This window comes from Typopeltis vanoorti, chromosome 5 (genome assembly GCF_054136105.1).
Source record: "Typopeltis vanoorti isolate ZY-2024b chromosome 5, IOZ_Tvanoo_1.0, whole genome shotgun sequence".
NCBI classification, from domain to species: Eukaryota; Metazoa; Arthropoda; class Arachnida; order Uropygi; family Thelyphonidae; genus Typopeltis; species Typopeltis vanoorti.
The window spans coordinates 61,735,835-61,760,385 of NC_143553.1; the positions used below are offsets into that span (position 1 = coordinate 61,735,835).

General features: G+C 35.9%; 1 protein-coding gene across 2 annotated transcripts in view; it reads right to left on the reverse strand.

Annotated features, from left to right (window-relative positions):
• Positions 1–24,551, reverse strand: part of LOC150106467 (palmitoyltransferase ZDHHC16) — a 142,836-nt gene that overhangs the window by 53,829 nt on the left and 64,456 nt on the right. The window contains exons 5-6 of one of the 2 annotated variants that reach the window (XM_090392463.1): positions 23,434–23,579; positions 7,539–7,601 (exon numbers count right to left, since the gene is read on the reverse strand). In XM_090392463.1, coding sequence (XP_090248589.1) covers positions 7,539–7,601; positions 23,434–23,579 — 209 coding nt within the window. The remainder of the gene's footprint in view (positions 1–7,538; positions 7,602–23,433; positions 23,580–24,551) is intronic. The other variant, XM_090392464.1, reaches the window with a different exon arrangement.

The following is a 24,551-nucleotide window of genomic DNA, read 5'->3' on the forward strand; positions in this document are numbered from 1 at the left end:
CACCAGGGGATGGAAAAGATGGTAGGATAGTAGGCATTGGCAAATATGCTCAATGAGTGGAGGTTGGGTAATTATTATGTGGGATTTCAACTATGGGAACATAGATTGGAAGGAGGCATACAAAAACCTGAGGAAGGAAATGGAATTTATGCAGTTACTAATGAATAATTACCTGAAACAACATGTGATGAAATATACTAGGGGTTTGAGAGTGCTCAATCTATAATAAATTTAGTTTAATCCTTTATCCAAGTGTGAGCAAACAAAGTTTGCGCCTGAAAGTATCTTCAGGACTGGGGTAAGGTGGTACACCACCAGTAACTCGTTGCAAAGGTGGAGCAAGCTACCAACACTCCTGTCTCAGTATCTCCTATAATGCAAAACACATCTCCTTGCAGATATGTCCATTGTTATGCGTTAAGGGAAGGGCCACTATCCAGACTAGTTTCGACCTTTATTGAGGTCTCTTCAAATGTGCCACCCTTTTTTAAATTACTCTGGATTTAGAGAAAGATGTTGAAAGTTTATTTTTCACTTGGTTAGAGTATAATAAATTTAGTTTAATACTTTATCCAAGTGTGAGCAAACAAAGTTTGCGCATGAAAGTATCTTCAGGACTGGGTTAAGGTGGTACAACACCAGGGCAACTCGTTGCAAAGGTGGAGCAAGCTACCAACATCCTATCTCAGTATCTCCTATAATGCAAAACACATCTCCTTGCGGATATGTCTAATGTTATGCATTAAGGGTAGGGCCACTACCCAGACTAGTTTCGACCTTTATTGAGGTCTCTTCAGTGGGAGCCAGGCCCAAGTTGAGATACCAGGCAGAAGCATTAGCAGGTCATCTCTACCTATAGGAGTTGAAAAAAGGGTGGCACACCATTTGGCAACATCTTTCTCTAAATCCAGAGTAATTTAAAAATAGCTTGCTCCACCTTTGCAACGAGTTTCCCAGGTGTTGTACCACCTTATCCCAGTCCTGAAGATACTTTCAGGAGCAAACTTTGTTTGCTCACACTTGGATAAAGGATTAAACTAAATTTATTATACTCTAACCAAGTGAAAAATAAACTTTCAACATCTTTCTCTAAATCCAGAGTAAATTATTAAAAAAGGGTGGCACACCATTTGGCAACTCCTATAAGTAGAGATGACCTGCTAATGCTTCTGCCTGGTATCTCAACTTGTACCTGGCTCCCACTGAAGAGACCTGTTTGCAGCGGCCACGAGAGAAAGCTCCATGTTCCAGTCCTTCTTCAAACCTGTTCCAGCGGATTCCAGCAACAGTTTAGGTGAACCGAAAACAGAGCTCCGATTGAAGTCGTGCCTTGGTAAGATTCCTTTGTTCTTTTTTGTGGTTTTTTTTTTTAGGCCTATACACGGCATTCTGCTACTTTATAGGAAAGGAATAGACTATCCTTAGAAAGTCTTCTTCCTTTCTTTGTTTAAGTAATGTCTTCGGTTTTGCCGAGGGTAAGAACCCTCGGGTTCGAAATTGATGCTAATATTGAGAAGCGGACGTTTGCGACGACTATAATTAACTATGTTGGGGCCGACAACATTTCTGGCTTTACCCCTTACGGGGGGGGAAGGTTTCAAGTTGTATGTACTAACGTTGCAACTAGAGAAAAATTACTGACAGGAGTCGAGTGCCAGGGAAAATTTTTTCATCCTTTTGTGGTAGGAAGTCTTTCCAAAAGTGTAAGAATAGATCGCTTCCCACTAGAATATCTCGAAGAAGACACTGACATCATAACTAAAGTCTTCTCGAAATGGGGAGCCGTGCGTGATATAAAAATTGGCACGGACGCTGACTTCCCTCAGTGGAAGTCAGGTGAAGTCACCTTTTCCATCATGATGAAGGCAGAAATTCCGAATTTTGTCAAGATAGGATCGGCCAGGGTAATGGTCAGCTACCCTGGCGTAAAGCGACAGTGTTTTAAGTGCGGTGCCCTCACGCATCTCGGGGCTCAGTGCCCGAAAATGAAATGCAGGAACTGCCTGACAGCTGGCCATACATTGCAGAATTGCCAGTCGGCCTGCTTAAAATGTGGTAACACAGACCATAAAGTGGACACCTGTCCAAGTAGAAACCATGCAGAAAGAGTGGGAGGTACTATTACACCCAACACTGCAACACCGGAAAACAATATCAGTGGCATGGAGCAGAACGACTTCCCAACCCTGGAGGCTGCACATGAAAGGGCAGCAACAAAGAATCACACCACCACATCGCAAAAGGAAGTAACAGAGAAACCGACAGACAAAATTGTAGAAGCAGCCAGGAAAGACACAAAGCATGAGGAGCCAGCCAACGACCAAACCACCACCACAGAAAATAAACAGAAACACCAGCAGGAAGGTCCTATCATGGTAGTTGAAGAAATAACAGAAGAAGAAACAGTAGAAATGGAAATTCATAGCGAAGAAACCACACAAAAAAGGCCAGGCAGCCCTGAAGAAGGGAATGTAAAAAAACCAAAACCAGGGAGTCCGGGCATAGCTGAACCTGGAAAGGTAATAGCAGAACCCACAAAGTACCCTTATGCAAAAGCCAATGCGACAATACTACATCTACTAAAAGACTTCCCCGAGGAAGAGAAGGCTTTACGAAATGGTATAGAAGCATTCGGGGATATCCTACTTATCCTCACAGGGAAAAACGGGCCTAAAGTGGTAAGCGCAGAGTGGAACGATATGTTTGTTGAAGACATAGACGAAATCACTCCAGAACAAATCGAAGAATTTATTGATGCAAAGGATGACGCAGGAGCAGCATTGTACAGAGGCCTAGGAATGTTAAACTACTCCCGCGGAGAAAAGTTAGCAGATCACATCCTCAAAACCCACAACAACAGAAAGCAGGAGGATGTAAGCCTTGCTTAACAGGCAGACAAGTCAGTAGATTCGTCGTACTGAGCAACCAGACTTGGGGGGGGGGGGAATCCCCTTTTTCTCTTTCCATTTCACATTAGAATTTTTGTTATGAAAAGGTATTTGTCTATTCCACAGGAGGGGGGTACCCTGAGAACCTGGGCTGCGAAGGCCTACATCGAGGCGGTGCAGCTCCTTGTGAGCTGCATCACTCAGGCCAGGCTCTTCCCCCGCTCTTCTGGTCATTCAGTTTGAAATTCCGAAATTCACCTAGTTTCTTATTTCTTTGGTTCTGTCTTACAAATTGTTATATGTACGTTTTAATGTTATTTACCAGTTTCCTTTTTCATGTGTTGCTTCTTTCATTTGTTTTTCCCCCGCTTTCCTCGGGCGGTCATCTGAAGAGGTGACCGACCGAGGAAAGCTGAAAAGAACGGATGGAGGGAGATAATGTCGGAGATCTGCTTGGTGCTGACATTTAAGTCAGGCCAAGTAGATCGACTGAGGCCTCCTTTAACTATCTACTACTATCCACTCTACCTTTCTCCTCCTCTCTCACTATCAAGCTGACTCTCAGCACAACTTTTTTAAATCTAAAGAGGCCAGTGATGAAAGGCATGAACTCCCATTCGACCTCAATAAGGGTCGAAACTAGTCTGGGTAGTGGCCCTTCCCTTAATGCATAACATTAGACATATCCGCAAGGAGATGTGTTTTGCATTATAGGAGATACTGAGACAGGAGTGTTGGTAGCTTGCTCCACCTTTGCAACGAGTTGCCCTGGTGTTGTACGACCTTACCCCAGTCCTGAAGATACTTTCAGGCGCAAACTTTGTTTGCTCACACTTGGATAAAGGATTAAACTAAATTTATTATACTCTAACCAAGTGAAAAATAAATTTTCATCATCAAGTGCTCAATCTAGTAACTGTATCTGAGAATTTGCCTATAACTAATACATCCATGGCATGGGAAGTGGTAAAGAAGTGTTTGAGGGAAGTAATGGCAGACTATATCTAGAGACAGGAGAGTAAATCAAGTGGGAGTTAAATGGATGAATATCATCATTAAGCTGGAGCTGCAAAAAAAAAAAAGTAAAAATTGTGGAGGGAATTCAAGGAGAAAGGTGACCAGCAGGCACATGAACAGTACAAAGCACAGGCAAGAAAGGTAATCAGTGTGGTAAGAAAGGAAATTAGCATGCAGGCCAAAGATAATCCCAAACAGTTCTTTTGATATGTTGCAAGAAAAAATAAGAATGTTTATGGCAGAATGATTTAATTGAATGCAGATGGTAGGGAGGTAACTGAATCAGTCAAATAGTAGAAATACTAAGTTAACACTTTGCAAGAGCATATTATCCAGGTGGAAATATTGCAGTAACAAGAGAGGAAAAGGCTTATATAGGAACTGAGATAAATGAAATAGAAGTGCATAGCATATTTACACAACCTTAATGTGAATACACTGTGGGACTGGATAGTATACCAGCTCGAGTTTTATAAGAAGGTGCTAGGGAATTGTCAGTGCCCTTGTTTATTCTAAATCTCAGCTCTCCATTAGTAGTTGAAATGCGGCATCTACCCATTGGCTCACCCTGGAGTATATCGTATCAATTGCACCTGTCACTTACCTCATATTAGTGAAACTGGATGTACAATTCCTATCCATAAAAGAGAACACAAATGACACATTAAAATTAACAATTTTTGTAAAGCAAGCCTCTCAGATCCTGCTCTTAACATGATACACCAAGATTAGTGGAATAGTACCTGTTCTTTGCATCATACAAAAACTGGTATGAACACAAATTTAAAGAAGCCTGTGAAATTTTAATCAACCATCCTAATCTTAACAATAATGGTGGCATAAAAATCCCAAGAATTTGGATGGCACACATTCAGTCCACTTAAGTTTTCTAGCAAACCATGATCTTGACTCTAAGCAATAATTTCAGCTCATACTGGTTTGTTCTAATTTACATATATACTTATATGAGTAATTATGTGAGAGCATGTTGCTCTCTAGCTTAATTTATTTTTTGTAACCAAATAGATAATAATAATAACAGGACTAGTGTTGATGTAGTAAGAATTTTTTTTTCCATCAGAGGCCAGGCCAATACTTTTAATGTTTGACCAAATTAATGCAACTTTAGCATACAATGTAGGTTGTAGTGTAGCTTGTTTCTTTGTATATATGTGTATATTCCAGATGATGACCTTAATGCGAAGGTCGAAATGTCAAGTGATTCTTCTGGTTTATATTAAACTGAAGCTTTACTTTAACAAGATGGAAGACTGTTACAGAGTGTAGTAGAAGGAATAAATGAGGAGGTGGAGAAAATTTGTTCTGTGGGTTTGGAGTTGAACTGTGAAGTGATCTTGAATAGTGCTGCATGTGTCTCAATGAATTTAACAGATGGATAGAGGAATTATTGATGCAGGTTTAAACTGAATACTGGCTGTGGAAGTATTTATAGAAGATGCAAGCAGCAGAAACTGAATGCCTGTGTGAGAATGAGAATCATTAATCAACATAATAGCACTTTTCTATATCTCTTAGAGGCATTGCCCTAGATGTGAGAACAATATTCAATGGTTGGGCAGATTCTGCAATTTGTATAAGGTTAACAGTTATAAAATAATGCCTTAGGCAAAAGAGAAATTTTCATTTTTTGGATGTTGAGGAAGCAACAGTTGTAATGTACTTATGCCAATCCAATCTCATCTTGTAGAGATTTGGATGTTGGTGAAAGTAAGAGTGCAAAGACATTTTTTTTTTTTTTTTTTTTTTTAATGGGAGATAAGGCAGAATAATGTTTTACAAGCACTGAAATTGACATTAAAACTGTTGAATCCCCACCCCCCATGGAAAAATGGTCTGGGGATGAGAAGTTAGGGTAGTAGTAGAAGTTACTGTTCTGGAGGTTATGGTGATGAATGGAAGGAGTGCGAGGTGCTGTCATCAGCACACTATATATCAATATATAATGTGCTGATGTATAGCTTTGGTCATTGATATACAGTGCTCTATATAGCAATGAATGAAAACAGTGGGTGAGAGAATAGAACTCTGTGGCAACTCAACATTAGTTGCACAGTTAGAGGATAAAATAGTGTGCATCACATCTGAAACTAAGTGCCTTCTGCATTAATTATGGGATTAGTTTATTCATGAGATAAATTAAGCTCCCAAATGATGTGAGCTTAATAGCCTCTTTTGCCAGATCCTATCAAAAGCCTTGGGGATCAAGAGCAACCACTTGAGATGGGCCAAGATTGGAAAATCTGGGTCAGAAGATTGGAAATAGTACTTGAACCAGGAAACAGAGCACAGAGGTTGCAAAAATAATCCAATTGACATTTTTATAATGCCAAACAACATGTTGGTAGGAACAACTGTGTGCATGTTGTTTCATGAGAAACAAAATTAGCACTAGGTTATGGTCTGAATTACCTAAAGGACAAGTAAAATTCACAGCTATATCACTTGTAAGGAAGAGGTCTAGAGTGTTTGGAGAGTGGCTAGAGTTATCTGGTATTTGAGTGGACATGTGAATGATTTGCATGCAGTCATTGGTGATTGTAAATGTCTTGATATATCTACCTGCCTGATATGCGCAGTTGAAAAAGGAATGCCAGTTGGTGTTGTGAACATTAAATCTTCCTCAGAAGATGACTTTGTTGTTAGGAAGTCACAATGAAGAAAATTAACATTTAAAAGAGAAGTAATCAAAAAGTTCAGAATGATTGTTGGCATTAGGGGAGTAATAGAAACAGCAGATGAATTTGGTATAATGTGGTAAAGAGAGAGATTGTCAGCCAAAGGAGATCAAAATCAGGAGATTCTAAGTTGAATACTCTTTAGCATGGTATATCAGAGAAAACATAGTCTTCATTAGAAAAGCACCACAATGGGAAAACCATGAGTAATGGACTCTCTCATTGAAAGTCATGGGAGGGCACATTCACCAACTACAAAGAATTATATCACACAGGGAAATGAAAGAGTTTATTTACAGAAAACACAGTTGTAACAGGAGTTAATTGGTTACCTTGATCGCCTTATAAAAATTGTCTGTCAACATCTAAAGGGTATTTTTGTTTATTTCCATGAGATTAGCCCTGAATTATTTTATTTATGAATTGTGTACAACAGATTTGCTCACTGTCACTGTTTGATTACAGTGAAAGCAAATAAGGTTATGTGAGGCCAGTGTAATGATGTGTGTTAATTACTTTTTTTTTTTTTTTTGGCTAATTCACCTTTTTAGCAGGATCATAATATGCCAACTATTGATATAAAAGTATTAATAAGTTGATGAATAATTGACAATACTTTATAAGTTTGTAAAGAAGCATAATCAGTTATTTCCATTTTTTTTATTAATTTTCTTTTTATTTTGTAAAAAAAAAAAAGCATTTTTTTCAAGGCTTCTATACTAAAAGGCAGCATAGTAAAGAGATTTAAATGAAGTCTTTATCTGCAAATTCATTTATAAACACTTTATAACAAATCTGTGTTTCATCAGGATCAAAATATTAACAGAAATAAATCTATGACAGACACTTGTGAAATCAGGAAATAACTTATGAAATCAGTTATCTTAGGTTACTAAATAATGATATGGAATTTGGTTCCAAAAAAGGCATTACTTACCTGAGATTCTAGACTTTCATTAAAGAAATAGTTGCCATTCACTTCTGTGGACACATTAATGGGCTATAAGTAAATAAAAATAAGTTTTCAGTGTGTCTGCATAAGTGTAGTAATTCAGCAATCATAAAAATAACCAAATGTTTTACAATTTCGTGAACATGGGAAACACAAATCATGCGAATATACGAGTCATGATTTCATTTCATGGTTTTTAGAACATATTTTTCTCATTCATTTTATATATACTCAATGTGCTTTGTGCATTTTTATTTCAAGGTCATACATTCCTAGTATACTATATGCTTGCATATGACTGTTAATTTTTTTTCCCCTGAAGGAGAAAAAAATCTAGATCATCCAGAATGGATGATCTAGATTTTTTAAAAATCTGGATGTATTTTTAATTGCTTTGTTTATATTTAACTAGTAAGCTAATTATAAAGGGGAAAAAAAAACATTAACTATATTCTTCTCATAAACGGCTTCAGCTACTAAATCTCACATTTTTCAGCTATAGTCATAATGGTCATGCATGTGCTTTAATCAATTCTATATTGTTTTCTAAAATTTTCCAACAATCTATGTTGGCTCTTCTCTGATGATATGCTAAAGTGAAATTACTAGCAAAACAAAGTAATTAAATGCTAATTTCATATTAGACATGCATTTATGTATTCTTCTGTTAAACACACCATGTATAACTTCTAGCTGTAAATAAAGATAGCAGTACAGGAGCATAATGAAATTACCTCTTTAGAAAAACAGTATAATTTAGTTATTGCATAACCAAGAGAAAAGGAAATACACAGAAAATTAGCTCTAAGATTCATATACATAACCAATAGGTTCTGGATATGAATCCTACCATAGATATGAATGTTTGTGATTATCTAAATGGGAAATGAATTTCATTATCTGGTTTGAGACCACAATTGCAATTATTGAATGTCTGAAACAGCTTGAAAAAAGCTCTATGCTCAAGCATCTAGAGTAGGGTTTCCAGACTATGTAAAAACTAATTTAAAGAATAGGAGAAATACTCCTATTCTTTAAATTAGGAATGATAAACTTGCAGAAATATCTCTTCTTTGGTGGAAGCTTCAATAAAATAAAGTGACAAAAAAATCTTTAATCCACTCACAATACTGATGTAGTACTATATATTTACAATCTTTCATGGGTGGGAGACAAAATCAATAGAGAAGAAAGACACACTAATTATGCAAGGCCTACTCACCAGCATGTTGAAACAGAAGCATGTTTAGGTATCAAAGCCAAGTCACAGAAATTCAAATACTCAATGGGAATGTCTTTTTTTTTGAAGCTTCCACCAATGAAGAGATATTTCTGTAAGTTTATCATACATTTGTACTATGGAACAGCTAAGGATTTTCTACTTTATTATTATTAATTTTATATATTTTTTTTATTTTATTTAAGTAGTCCAGAAACTATGTTCTGGAAACCAAACATGGAATTATTTTTCAACTCACTTTAGGCCTCCAATAAACAGGTCAACTTGATATTCCGTGATTTACAGGGATCAAAAATGATAGGTGAAAAAACATTTGCAAATATAAATAAGAACAAATCTTTAACTCTGAGTAATTCAAAAAGACAGCATAGTTTCTTTGGGATTAACATAACATGCTGTATATGTTAAAGATCTAAACAGCAGAGTACAAAATGAATCTCATTCGCATGCAAATGAAAAATTTGGATGAAAAGAGCAAAGCTAACAATCCTGGCAAGTCCCTCATAGATTTCTGTTCAGGACATGGACTATTCATTGCTAACACAATGTTCCAACATAAAAATGTTAACTCACATGAGAAGGAACACACAAGAAAAGACTTAATTTGCTTAAAGACTTAATTGTCTATTGCAAAAAAAATTTGCAATAGACAATGTTTATTCAAAACAATTTTAACCTGTACCCAAAGCTGGATTATAAAAAAAAAACAGTTTTAGGTTAGGGAAAAGCAAAAGAGTGAAGTCAATGGCAGAATCTAATAATATCTTGATATTAACAATCAAGAACGTAAAACAGAGATAATCTGAGAAGGTATGATAAAATTTCTTTAATATACATTAATCTCCTATATGAGATTGCAAAATCTATAACAAGTTAATACTATGTGTTAACTAATTGATTAAAGAAAGATAAAAAACTACAGCTGCGTTTCTAAAGAGATGGAGGTTACATTCCTTGGAGCTTATAGTAGAAAGAAGACTGCTGTAGAAAACAGAAATAGATGGGGGGGGGGGGGAATCAAGGAATATAGAGAGAAATAGAAAAAAGAGCATCTATTTAGGAAGGAAAGATATCAGCTATCAAAAGAGATGGATAAATACAGACCAAAGGAAGAGACAGAGAGAAAGAGGAAGACCAGTGCAGCCAGAACAGGAAAATACCTAATCCTCGAAGAAAAAAAAAAAAGAGGAGGATAAGAGCAGTTGTTATAAATAGATTTGCAACTAAATTGTGCATGGATGTTGAACAACAGTTGTACATATTTTTAAAGACACAGAGGAAAGTCAAAGAATAGTGAAAATTAAAGATGAAGAGCATTCTTTAAAACACTTACATAAAATGCATAATGCAGAGCAGAATGCCAAACAAGAAAGGGACTGAAGCAAGCCTGAGATAAAGAGGGTCTTGTGCAGGTGAGTAGTGTCTTGAACTTGAAAAAACACCAAGTTTTTTTTTTTTTTATATAAACTATGGATGTGATGTGTCATTCCAGAAAATCTAGAAGTGCTAAGTAAGACCATGAAGATCTAGAAGTGTTAAGTAAGACCCTGGAAAAATACTTTACTGTATTTTTCCAGTGAAAAAATTATAAGCAGCAGGCCAGAAGAGTCAACTGTTGTATGGAAAGCTATGTATGAATATGAAAAGAAACCAGCTCTGCAAGCTAAAGACAACCCCAGAATTCTATCATTATGCTGCAAGTAAAAGAAAAAATGAATATGAAAAAATAACTCTATTGAATGCAGATAAGGTTGTTCAACAAATTAATGCCCATTTTGCTAAAAGCTATCAATCTGGTGTATGCAATATTGCACTCACTGCAACCTCTACAACGAATGAAGAAACTCTGGTGTATGAGGAGGAGTTATTAGAGTTGTTGCACAAACCAAATAAGAATTTAGCAATCAGGTCTGATGGGACATCAGCACAGATGCTAAAAGAGTGTTCAACTGAACAGGTCATTCCTTTGACTGGGTTATATAATTTGAGTCTCAGAACAGGGAAGTCCTATTGCACAAGGGTGGTGCAAAGACCAATGTGTCCAACTATTGACCAGCCAGTATCTCAGGAGTGGTGGTAAAGATTTTGGAAAAGTTGGTTAGGGCTCGCATTCAGAAATGGGGTGACAGAGAATCTCTACTATGCAATGAACAGCATGGGTTTTACTAAGGAAAGGTGATGTTTTAGCAACTCGCTCACATTCTACAATAATGTTACCATTGAGCAAGACAAGGAGAATTGATACATCATGATATTTTTGGATTGGATTTTGTTAAAGCTTTTCACAGAACACAGCATGGAAAACTGTTACATAAAATGGAGACTATAGGATTGAATTATAAATTACTGGCAAGAATTAGAGGATGGCTGACTGACAGATATCAAAAAGTCATAAATGGGGGGGGACTGCAAGATTCAAGGTAACCAGTGGTATGCTTCAAGGATCAGTTCTTTGTCCATTGTCATTCAATCTGTATATTAATAACATTTAGGATTTGACAGCCAACAGTTATTTGCTGATGATGTAAAGATAGGCAGGGTAGTCTGGAATGCAGCTGATATGCAAGAATTGCAGAATGATTTGCATAGGCTGGAATTGTGGGCATGGCAAAATGTTCATCAGTTCAATATTAGTAAATATAGTCATGCACTTCAGTCAGATTAGATATTCAGCATCATATTACACTGGTGGAATTATGCTAGAAGAAACTAATCAGGCTAGGGATCTTGGAGTTTTAGTAGATAAGAAGTTCAAGTTCATGGGCCATATAGCAAAGATTGCAAATACAACTTGGAGGATAATTGCAATACTGAAATGAACTTTGACATGTAAAGATAAGGATGTCATTTTGCTTCTTTACAAGAATCTTCATAAGACTCACTTGGACTATTGTGTGTAAGTCTGGTCTCCAGGTTTCCATTGCGATTCTGATACAGTGGAGAGAAAGAGTGTAAAGGAGGATGTTAAAATTGATATCAGGATTGTGGAATACTGATTATGAAGACAGATTGATTATTTGAAGACTGCATACACTAGCAAAGAGGAGAAAGAAAGATGATTATGATTGAGACTTACAAACTTTGGAAAGTACCATACAGGATTTCGGTTCATGGAATTTTTTTTATTTTATTGAGGGTGGGGGAAAGGACAAGAGTGCATTCTTGGAAGATGAGAATGAATGCCATCAAGAAAGGAGTAAGAGCTAGACTTTTCTCTCATAAAGTGGGGCATGATTAGAATGGATTACCATTGGGTGTTGTGTGTGCAAATAGTGTGAATGAATTCAAGAACAAGTATGACAACTGGTTTTTGTGCAGTATGTGGCCTCCCTGACTCCCAGAATGTCTTTTTTTTTTTTTAATAATAAAAATAATAATGCATTCCCAGTAGATAATGCACATTTCAATGTTTTCATTCAAATTTATTTTTATTCAAATATATCTACAATTTATGTTCAGAGTTAAAAACTGAACAAAAATTTCAAAAGTTGAAGAATATATACCTTAACTCTATAACAGATGAGTAGAACAGTTTTAGTAGAAGGTGGCATGGCAAACTCACTAACACGCTACTGAAAAGTCCATTCTTAGCCTTACATTTAGTAGAGCAAACCTACCACTATAACAAATTATAGTTTTGGGTCTTTAAGAATGCACTACAGTGAGTTAACTATCTTAACTTTATAAACATTTACATAAGCAGTATATCTGAATTTTTTTTGTTTACTCCTTCTCCCAAGTAAGCAAAACAGTTAAGTTTGCGCCTGAACGTAGTGCAACACCAGGGCAACTTGTTGTAAAGGTGGATAAAGATCTGATCACTATTCTTAGTATTTCCCATAATGTAAAACACATCTCACTGGAAGATGTATACTGTTATACATCTTCCTGCTATTTCAGGGTCTAGCTACTCACTGAGGAGACCTCAAAAAAGGTTGAAACCGGTCTAGGTAGTGACCTCCCACACCCATAACGTATAACAGTATACATCTTCCAGTGAGATGTCTTTTACATTATGGGAAATACTAAGAACAGTGATCAGAGCTTTACCCACCTTTACAATGAGTTGCCCTGGTGTTGCACTACCTTTTAGACTTGAACTACGTTCAGGCGCAAACCTAACTGTTTTGCTTACTTGGGAGAAGGAGTAAAAAAAAAAAAAAAAGTTTATAAAATTACTTGGTATCCTTAATAAGCAGTATAATTAAATGTATTAAGTATGCAATGCATAAGCACTCCTTACAAACATCTAAATACGAGGGTCTAGGAGTTATGGAATTATTAAAAATACAATCATACATGCTACGTTTTCATTTAGCAAACACCAGCCTACTTTGTCATAATCATCATCAAATTCCTGATATGTACCCTCGGGGGCATACAAGATAATTATTACAGGATAAATAAAAAGTTACCATTACCAACTTCTGATGAATCATTTTCCTCCAATTAATTTGTTATCTGTCAAGACTCCGTTATCAGATCTTATATTTCTGTCTTTTAAGGCACTTTTTACAGTATCAATCCATCTACATCTTGGTCTAACTCTAGATCTTTTTCCTGCCAACCTGACAAAGAACACTTGTTTTGCTAATCTTTCTTCTCCCATTCTGTTTAAGTGACCATACCACCTGAGAAGCTCTACTAACACATTACTGAATACTAACAATGCCATCTGTTCACTCCATTAATCTTCCTCAGAACTCTCATGTCAGAGGTCTCCAGTCTTTGATCAACTGTTTTACGAGCGAAGGCTGAAAAGTTCTGATAAACACCTAGAACAAAAATGATATTAAAGCAACTGATATAACCACAAGAAAGAACATATCTTAAAACCCTTTAACCCCCATGTTTCATCAAATTATATAAAATTTGTTCTTTTTCTTTTAGGATATATATAAGAAGACATGTCAGAAGTTTTGAGGAGATTCGAAGACACAGAGGTGTGGGCCATCATCGAGTTTTTTTGTGCTGCAAGAAAAGTATGCAACTAAGATTCACAAAACTTTGTGTGAGACTTCAGGGGACTGTGCCCCAACATATCCAACAGTTGCCAGATGAGTGCCCAAGTTAAAACTGGGCATCCTGAGACAACAAATGCACCCAGGTCAGGAAGACCTTCCACAGTGAACACACCTGAAAACATTGATACAATACATACCATACAGCACGTATTGTATCAATACATGCTATATGGCATGTATTGATACAATCTAGACATACAGAAGCTCTCAGCAAAGTGAATCCCCAAATGTAGCCGACCAAAAGAGAGAATGTGTGCTGTTATCTCAAGGAATTTGGGGTCATTTTGAGAAATCAGGTGCAAATATTTTGGCTCATATTGTGACTGGTGATGAAGCATGGCTTTATCTCTATGATCCAGAGACTAAACAAGAGTTATTTCAATCAATGGAGTGGAGATACAAAGGTTCTCCACAGCCAATGACATTCCAAACCTAAAAGTCAGCAGGGAAGGTTCTTGCCATTGTCTTTTGAGATATGGTGTAATCCTTATCAAGTACCTCAAAAAAAGTTGAAACTGTTACAGCAGCAGTTTATTACAACAGCTTTGAAGGAACTGAAGGAAAAATACTGCAGGAAACTGAGTAAGTACCTGCTCACACTGCTCATGAAACCCAACATACAACACACAACTTGGGCTTTCGATGATTGCCTCACACACCCTATTTGCCCGACCTGGTCCCATCTGACTATTTCCTATTCCTAAATTTAAAGAAACACTTGAGAGGAACAAAATTTACCACAGATGAAGTCATATCTGCAGCTGAGGACTAGTTTGTGCAACAAGGGAAAGATTATTTTCTCAGAGGATTGCAAATGATTCAGCAGTGTTGTAACAAGTGTATAACACTTCATGGGGAATACATAGAAGGTTCTAACTCAATTCCTCCATGGTGATTATCACAACTTTTCAGCACACCCTCATATTTCCAACTGAGCTCTCAGATCGATAAGTTAAAACTGGTTTGAAAACTATCTTGTATATAGCTAATTTAGTGTTTTCACTAATTTTCTTTCTTATTTCATATAAATTTATTCGGCTGACCTCATACCATAATAGCTTTACTAATTCTGTTGTCTCCATATTTAATTTACCATCTTCACTAAAATAGTGCCTAAATAGCTGAAATGCTGTACTTGCTCCACAGGTTCACCATTCAGGATACAGTTGAGGTTTTCAATGTTTGGGGATATTTTCATTGTCTTTTTATTGCTGATTTTCATACCAAATTTATTATAGCAGTTATTCAATTTAGTCAGAGAATCTTGCAGGTTTGTGCTGGATTTATTCAGGAGTATAATATCATCTGCATAAAGTAAAGAGCTAAGATTAACATTGCAATTTTAATATCAGATTTAATAGCACTTTCCTTCATAATATGATCCATATAGATAATAAATAACAGTGGAGATAATGTGCACCCTTGTCAAACAGCTGATTTAACATGAAATTAGTTAAATGCATATCAAGCTATATATTGCTAAATATGATGTCCCATATAACTGTGGCATTTTGAAGAACTTTCCTTCTAGCACCTTGTAATGTACTTTTTCCAGATCAACAAAACTTAAATACACATCCTTGTTATATTCCCAAGATTTCTCAACAATTTGTCTTACAGTGAAAATCTGATCCTGACAACCTCTATTTGGCCTGAACTTGAACAAGCTACCCTTCCACAATTGTTCTTAGCTGTTTCTCAGGATTACTTAAAGGCACACTCAGCAGGGATATACTTCTGTAATTCTCACATTCAGTTTTATTTTCCTTTTAATAGATGGGAACTATGAGAACTCTGTTCCAATCACGCAGAATTCAACTTCTGAATTATGCAATACGCTCACTGTAAAACTTTCATGTCTTCATATTCGAGCATTTCTGGTCGAATTCCATCTACTCCAGCTGCCTTTCCACATTTGAGGTTTTTAATGACTTTTTCTACTTCAAGTATAGTATAAAATCTTGTATAGAAAGAATTTTGTACAAAATTCTTATATACAGATTTTACTTGAGAAAGAAAGTCAATGCAAAATACTTGTAGTTAAATTAACAATTTTTCATAAGTGTTTTATGTAATCTGGCGCAATATTAGGATGAATTGCTAAATTATTTAACCACCAATATGTAATCTATAAAAATATTAGAATGAATTGCTAAGTTGCTTACTAAATAACTTAAGGAAATTACAACGTATAATAGAATATACATTAAATTAAACTTGAATATATTTCCAATATTTCTGCAACGTCACGTTGCCATCTTCAAAGGAACTTACAATAAAGACACGTGCACACAGGCACTAAACATAGTAAATAAGAACGAAGCAAAGAAGCTATGGTTTTCCTAAAAGTCCTGATGGTGCCCCCCAAGCAGGCTATGTAGGCTTGGGCTGAAGGTCTCCTGATGTAAGCCTCTCAAATTTGGGGCAGTCTCATGCAACCAAATTTGTTGAAGTTTGGCATGTTTCTTAGAGCTGAGGATGATTCCATGAATAGTCTTTCAAATTTGAACTTGCTATGGTGTATTATTGTGGTTTTCTTCCACCGTATTCTGTGGCATGTATCCAGAGCATGATCAGCAAGAACAGAGTGGCTGTACTGGTGAAACCAGATGTAGTCCTTGTGTTCTGAAATTTAGATATTCGCTGTCCTGCCTGTTTGGCCAAAGTATGACAACTTACAGCTGCAAGGGACTTGGTATACACCAGGTAAGTCTAGGGGGGAGTGGTTGGTCTTTAGTGAAGCAGATAAGGGACACCAATTTTCAATAAGGTCTGTAACAAGAGGTCGAGTCATGTTTTTTTAAGATTTTGGCAATTTTTTTTGAGGTGCCTCGGATGTAGGGAATGGCGATGGATTTAGAGTAATCCTTGTTGTGAGGGGGGGGGGAGTTGTGGTTTACTGGTTTCAATATTTTTTTGGGCTGAGAAAGTGTTGAGGATGTGATTTAGTTCATTGGTTAGGGCATTGTCATTTGAACAGATTAGTTTAGCCCTGTTGTATAGTGTCTTAACAACTCCATATTGTTGTGAGGTGGGGGGGATTGTTGGTGAATGTATCTGCCTGTATGGGTGGGTTTTCTATAAAAGAAAACCAAGGTTCAATTAGGCTGGTGGGTGACTAGTGTGTCTAGCAAAGGGAGGCTGTTGTTTTCCTCTTTTTCCATGGTGAACTTAATTCTAAGGTGTTGGTTGTTTAAGTGTGTTAAGAAGGAGACGAGCGTATCAGAGCCATGTGGCCAAATAGCGAACACATCATCAACATAGCAAAGCCATATGGTAGGTTTTTGTGAGGCACAGTTTAAGGCTTTCTCTTCGAAGGTCTCCATAAAGAAATTGGCCAAGGGTGGGGAGAGTGGTTAACCCATGCTGTCCCCTTTATTTGTTTGTAGAATTTTCTCTGCCAAATAAAATAGTCCGAGTTCATTGTGAACTGAAATAGGGCTGAGATATCAGGAGGAAATTTAGCTTGGATGAGCTCTAAGGTTTCCTTGAGTGGGACATTTGTGAATAAGGAGGAGACATCAAAACTGACCATTATGTCAGTATGTTGGAATGTAAGGTTTTCTATGCTGGCTTTGAAGTGGGCTGTTTTTTGTGTGTGATGGTGTGTTGCCAGTATAGTGTACAAGCACTTTGGCCAAATGTTTAGCTAATTTGTATGTGGGGGAATCAATGCCATCCACTATGGGACGTAATGGCACATTTTCATTATGCATTTTTGGGAGTCCATATATACGGTTTTAATTTGTTAGTCTACAGGCCAAGAAGTGACCTTATTAAGGAGCCTGTGGAGTTTTCTAATTTGTGAGTTGGTAGGATTGTATTCAATGGGGAGGTAAGTAGCCTGATCTAATAATAGAGCTTTAAGCTTACCTGTGTAGTCCGTTTAGTTGAGTACTACGGTGGCATTTCCTTTATCTGCTTTGGTGATTATTATTTCTTTGTTTTTCCTCATTTCCTGCAGTACTTTATATTCCTTATTGGATAAGTTGGTTTTTGGTGGTCTTGCTTTGGTGATAACACAAACTACATCCAGCCTAATATTGTTGGCGATGTGGTTTGGAAGGTGCAGATCCCGCGTTCAATTTGGATCATAATATCCTCGGCCGGCATTTTTCTGGGAGCAATGATGAAGTTGTGGCCACATGAAAGTGCGTTGAGTGCTTCAGGCTTCAGAATAACCGAAGAAAGGTTGATTACCATGTTGGTTGGAAGTTTTGGTTCGGAGGTAGAGTTCTTTTTTAATTTATCAAATTTCTTGATATGTCGACCCCGTATTTTCTCGAATTCTTTATCCGCCACAGTGCATGAGATGTCATATAAAATTTACCAAAGCTAGTGATTTAACATGCTGAAAGCTCTCCTTCAAGCGCCTGAATAGCTGTGTTAGCGTCAGCTAGGAGAATGCATGTGGCAACAATTTGTTCTCGTAGCAAAGCTTGGCTCATGCGGTTATAAATTCGGAAAGCCTTTTGTGAAAAGAAACGGTGCTTGAATTTAACACAATTTGGGATTACCTGATTATCCCAGCGGTGTTTTAGGAAAGCCAGGCGATTCAGTTGTCTTGATAGCTTCAGCTTCATTTTACCATATTGGCGGCCCCCGCGCGCAATGGAATCTTCGTGGATGATAGTAATTCTTATAGACAGGCTTTAAACATCGGTTGTACATGCTTACTAAATAACTTAAGGAAATTACAAAGTACAATAGAATATACATTAAATTAAACTTTAATATATTTCCAATATTGCCATCTTCAAAGGAACTTACAATAAGGACACGTGCACGCAGGCACTAAACACAGCAAGGAAGCTATGGTTTTCCTAAGTCCTGATGATGCTAAGTTTTGCTAAGAACTGCTAAGTTATTTGACTGCCAATATTGTACAAACAAAGAGATATCCCAGACAGAATTAGAATGTAGACCGGAGGCTATCACCAGGCACGAAGGTCAGCGAGTTACAGGGCTTTCCTGCCATGACTCAGCGATTTTGTAGGAGGGAAGGTACCCCTGGTAGAACATCCAGGGGAACTTGATCTAAAGAAGTTCCAAGGCCATCAATGGAGAATAAAAAGGAGACAGGTGCTCTGCTCCAGACTTTTCAGGCTTGCTTTGCTCTGGTCTCTCTGTTCCTGACTTGTTTTGCTGTCGCTTCGAAGATGGTTCCTGTATCCAGCTGTTCCATGGAAGGGGGAAGGATATCCTGCTAGCAGTATTTCCAACGATAATAGGAGAATTTTAATGGTGGTGTCGGCCCGTTCCAGAAAGTCCCATTGCGAAGTTCCTTAAGCGATCTCCAGGAATGTTGTATTGTCGTTGCCATGGAATAATGTCTGTTTGCAGTTCTAATGGGAAAGAAGAAGGTTATATTCGTGATCTCTAGGATCATGAATGCTGAACTGTCTGAGAAATGTATCAAGTAAGATTAATGTAGAACTGTTATGGATTGTGAACCTTAGAGCAGGGATTGTTGATTATATAGTTGCTAGCATATTGTAAGGTTATGAAGTCAGAAACCGTACTTCTTAATTATCGTGAGATTGTTATCCACAGAAGTCAGAGTATTTGTTAATGTTTAAAGTAGAGATTGTGAAGCTTAGTTAAGCATAATTCTGATATTGATCTAAGCTAAATTGTTTTAAAGTATATGAAACTAACCATGTGTCTGACGTATATGTGAAAGTAAATATTTGTCATCGTCTTTAAGCTAAAGGCTAGAAGTACTGATTTAAGTAAGTTGAGAACCAGACACGTGCATTGTTTTGTTACTTGGCAGAATTGACAAGAGCCTGATAAATTCTATGTGTGAAATCCTTTTTCCTTTAATTTGTAATTTCCATGTCTTAGCATGAATAAATTGTTTTGTTTGTTAAATAACTTGCCTGATTTCGACTTACCAATGCACTTCTCATAAAAAGATAGAACCTGTGTGTCCTTAAAGTTAAAAGTAGCCATAAGTGACTAATAGTAAGTTTCAAATGTTGCTTGATTTAGTGCTGAATTTTAGAAATATTTCTGTGTTTGGTTGATCATTTCTCTTACATGTTTAGTAAAGACAAACAATCCCTTTGCGTGATCTTTAATGGCGCAGTCGTTACACAAATAAATATTTAAAGATCAGTGTTAGAGAAAGCCAGCTAGTTAGACAAAGTTCTATACTACACACACACACGTGAAAGTAGCATAGTTATGACCTTGAGGGGGGGGGATTTGAAATTGTAGACTAAAGGATTAACGGTGATAAGACTAGACCAAGCAACGATTATAACTCGGAGTTACGACTGTTAAGACAAGAAGTTAAATAAGATAAGTAAAGAAATAAGATCGAATACATCTCGAATAAGGTATACATAAAAAACTTAAAGAATATAAAAATCATTAAACTTAACAATAGGTATGCATTCCTAACTACATTCCTGTTGGGAGGTTTCTACTATTGTGCTGGCACTGCTTGTTTTATTTAGCAGTCTTTCAAAGCAATTACTCAAGACACCTAAAATATCTTTATCTTCAGTTTTCATGTCAGCTTTATCATCTCTGATTCCTTCTACAGTACTTTTTCTTCTATTTTTTAGCTTTTTCAATCAATGTTTTCTGCAGGATTTGCCATCAAATCTTCAAGGTTTGTTTCTTTTTCAAACTGTCATATTTTCTTCAATGATGTTTGTGCATCTGAGTCTACAAGTTTACCAATGAAAGTTGCTCAACTTTGATTCATTTTAAAACTTTCTTACACACTCTTCTTTTAAATATGAAATTCGAATTTATCCAGCTCAAAACTAAATAGTGATCATTTCTTTCTACTTCAAATCCTCTGTATACTCTTGTGTCCTGAACCAATCATAAAACATCGCTATCAACTATAACATTGTCAACAAGATCTTCCTTTTTCCTTGCATCTTCTCTCCATGTGAATTTGTATAGATTTTTATGTTGGAACATCGTGTTAGCAATAACTAATTCATACCCTGAACAGAAATCCAGGAGGCAATTACCACTGTTATTAGCTTTCCACCTTTCTCCAAATTTTCCTGGTAATCTTTTCCTATTCTGCTGTTTAGATCTCCAACAAGGACCAACTTTTCCTTTTTCATTGTACTAGCTGTCTTCCCTAATGCCTCCACTACTTCCTTGGCAGTATTTTCTATGTGACAATAAGCACAAATAAGGCTCATTGTCTAGTTTCCCATTCTGATATTTGCCCACATCACTCTACTTGATATTGCCTATCGTTCAAGAATATTATCCTGATATTTAGTGTTGAATATACTATAGCAAAAGCAACATGCAGGATAATAAACAGAAACAGATGGGACAATTTAAAAAATTAGAGAGAGAGAAAGAGAGAGAGAGAGAGAGACTGTACACTCAAAATACCTAACACATATAAAATCCTTAAAGATCTGAATAATGAAATTGAACTAAAGAAAAGTAGATATTAATACCATTAAAATAGAAACATGGCAAAATTACTATCAAGATCTGTGATATGATGGAAACATTCAAAACAGAAAATCACCCTTTGTAAACAACTCAGACAACTTGGAAAACATCACTCTAAAAGAATTAACAGAAGTATTAACCCAAAGCAAAACAAGAAAAAGCTCCAGGAGAAGATAATACAAACTTGGAACTTATCAAATATGTAGGACTTGAATTCTCACTCAGGTTACTTAACTTTAATAATATGATTTGGAAAGAAGGAAAATGCCCACAAGATTGAACTAAAGCAATAGTTATCCCCTATCTACAAAAAAGGACACAAATTTGATTGTAACAATTATCGTGGCATCAGCTTTCTTAGTACCTGTTATAAAGTATATGCAAAAATCTTAGCATATAAACTTAAATGTATAGTAGACTCAAAATTAATAAAAGAATGAAATGGATTCAGAAGAGGCAGGTCTTGCATAGATTTGGCATTTACATTAAAATTACTAACTGAAAAACACAGAGAAACACACATAGCTTTTATAGATTACACCAAAGCATTTTATAAAATTATCAGAGAAAAACTATGGGAAATCCCAAACCAACCCTTTAGAGTCTTAATATATATATATATATATCAAGATAATAAAATATCTATGAAGTACAATCATTTAACATCAAGCTGGAAACCAATAAATGGAGAAGTATGTCAGGGCTACCCTCTCTCAACCGTTTTATTTAATATATATACATAGATAAAATCATAAAAGAATGGAAGATAACTAATGAAGGAGGATTCAAGATAAACTGTAACAACAGTTAGATATCCTACTTTTTGCTGATGATGACCAAATAATCCTTGTAAACAATGAAGATGAACCACAAAAATTATTATGTAGTCTAAATAATCTGATAAAAACATATGGTATGGAAATATCAACAGACAAAACAAAAGTCATGGCCTTCAAAGGTGCTAATCCAATAAGAAGCGAAATAGTAATAAACAAAAGAATAGAACAAATATTTAGGATGCACAATGTCATATGAAAATGAAGCTGATATAGAACTGAAGCTATCAAACTTTTTATAAGTAACAGGCATTATAAATTAAATTTTTAAACCCAATTATGTACAAAAACACATGCAAATAAGAATCTACAATACAGTAGCTAAACCAGCTTACTTTATGGCAGTGCGATATGGACAATAAAAAAAAAAGCATATTAAAGAAGAATTGAATCATCTGAAATGAAATTTCTGCGCAGAACTGAAGGAGTCACAATAATGGATAAAATGAAAAGCAGCAAAATCAGAAATAAACTCATAAACAAAATCAGAAATAATCAGAAATAAAAATAAAAAATTACAAACTCCCTAAATGAAACAGTTATTTGCTATAGAGAAAAATGGAAAGAACATATACTGAGAATGAATAGAAGCAGAATATCCAAATTAATTCTAAATCACCACCCAAAAGGTACTCAATGCAGAGGATGACCCTTAAAAAGATGGAATCGAGTCCAGAATAGGCCACTTGGCCCATAAGCCTGGAAAGGAAGAAGAAGAAGAAAATACTATAGCTATTCACTCTTTTCCCTGATTTTTTATTGACCAAATATAACTTTTGTATTTGTTGCTTAGAAGGATTTAACCTGTTTTTGTTTTCTTTGTTTCAGGCATGCCTATAATCTACTACTTATCCAATTCTTTTGCTAGTTCCATCTTTTTTCCAAAGACGTAAACCCTAATGTAAAATGATGGTACAACATGACAGAATGAAATTCCATCATGTTGTACCATCATTTTACACTAGGGTTTAAGCTAATAAGAATACAATTTGGTTAGCTAAATCCTAAATTGCCAGTCCATCCTTAGTATCTGGGTAGATACCTAACAGGGTGCACCACGAGAAGGTGAGGATTGGACATTAGGTCAAAATCCTCAGTCCTCTGCATTCCTTAAAAAGCTATGTGGAGTCCCAGTTAGACAGCTTTGATCCTTAAGCACTCCAGTTTTGTTATCACACTTAACAAAAAAAAAAAAAAAATTAAAAACCTGTCGAAAACAAGATTCTGTTGTTTCCCATGCAAATCCATTTTTTTTCTAGAATTCAAGTTTTTTGTATTGATAAAGTAAACATTATCTAAAAGTATGGTAAAAAGAAAAGTAAAATGCTTTAGCTTACAGGTAAGACAGAATCCTCTCCAAAATAATGTTCCCAAGCAACAGGAAGTCCAAAAAGCATTACAAAGCTGACACCTAACAAAATATACACACAAAACATAAAGAAATAACGGTGGTTGAAGTGGCCAATACAGTTATTCAGCCAAGCTGTTAGAAGTTAAGAATTTCATATTTTAAAGAAAAATGAATTTTCAAATAATTGTTACATTTTACATCAGTTTTGTTATAAATACTACATTATAAGAATGCATTTAAACTGCAATATGATTACAATTTCATAATCATCAGCCATTATCGATCCACTGCTAGTTGAAGGCCTTTCCAAGATTACTCCAAAACTGTCTGTTCATGTCACTCCTGCAAATCTGATGATATCATCAATCCACCGTGATTTAGGTTGGCATTGTGGTCGTTTTTCCTCTCATGGAATCCAATCCAGTACTTCTTTTGTCCATCGTTGATCTTGTCTTCGAGCAATATGTCCAGCCCATTCCCACTTCAGATGTTTCACTCTTCCTATGATGTCAGAGACTTTGGTTTGATTTCTTATCCACATATTCCAAGCATACTTCTTTCCATACTAAATTGTGTTGTTCTTAATTTTTGAATTTCGTTTGCATTTAGTGTCCATGTTTCATGGCCATATGTCAATATAGGAAGAATATATTGGTTAAAAACTTTTCTTTTCAGGCATAATGGTAGTTGGCTTTTGAATATTGAATGTAGTTTTCCAAATGCTTTCCACCAAAAAACATCGTGCATCTTTTAATTTCGTCCATGATATTTTGTTCCATGATATCTGTTGTCTTAAGTATATGTAATGATTACTTGTTTATTGCTGATTTCATAATATAGGATATTATATATTATTTAAAATAAAGAGCCAATAGGCTTCATTTTGGCGATGTAAAACATTATTTAAATTAAGGGGATATTAAATCCCACATTGTTTTAAAACCGAATAAGAAACTCAAAGATCGGAATCAAAGAGTTTCTATATTCGGCTATAATTATATAGTTACTATATTCGGCATGAAACTCTTTGATTCCGATCTTTGAGTTTCTTATTCGGTTTTAAAACAATGGGGGATTTAATATCCCCTTAATTTAAATAATAGG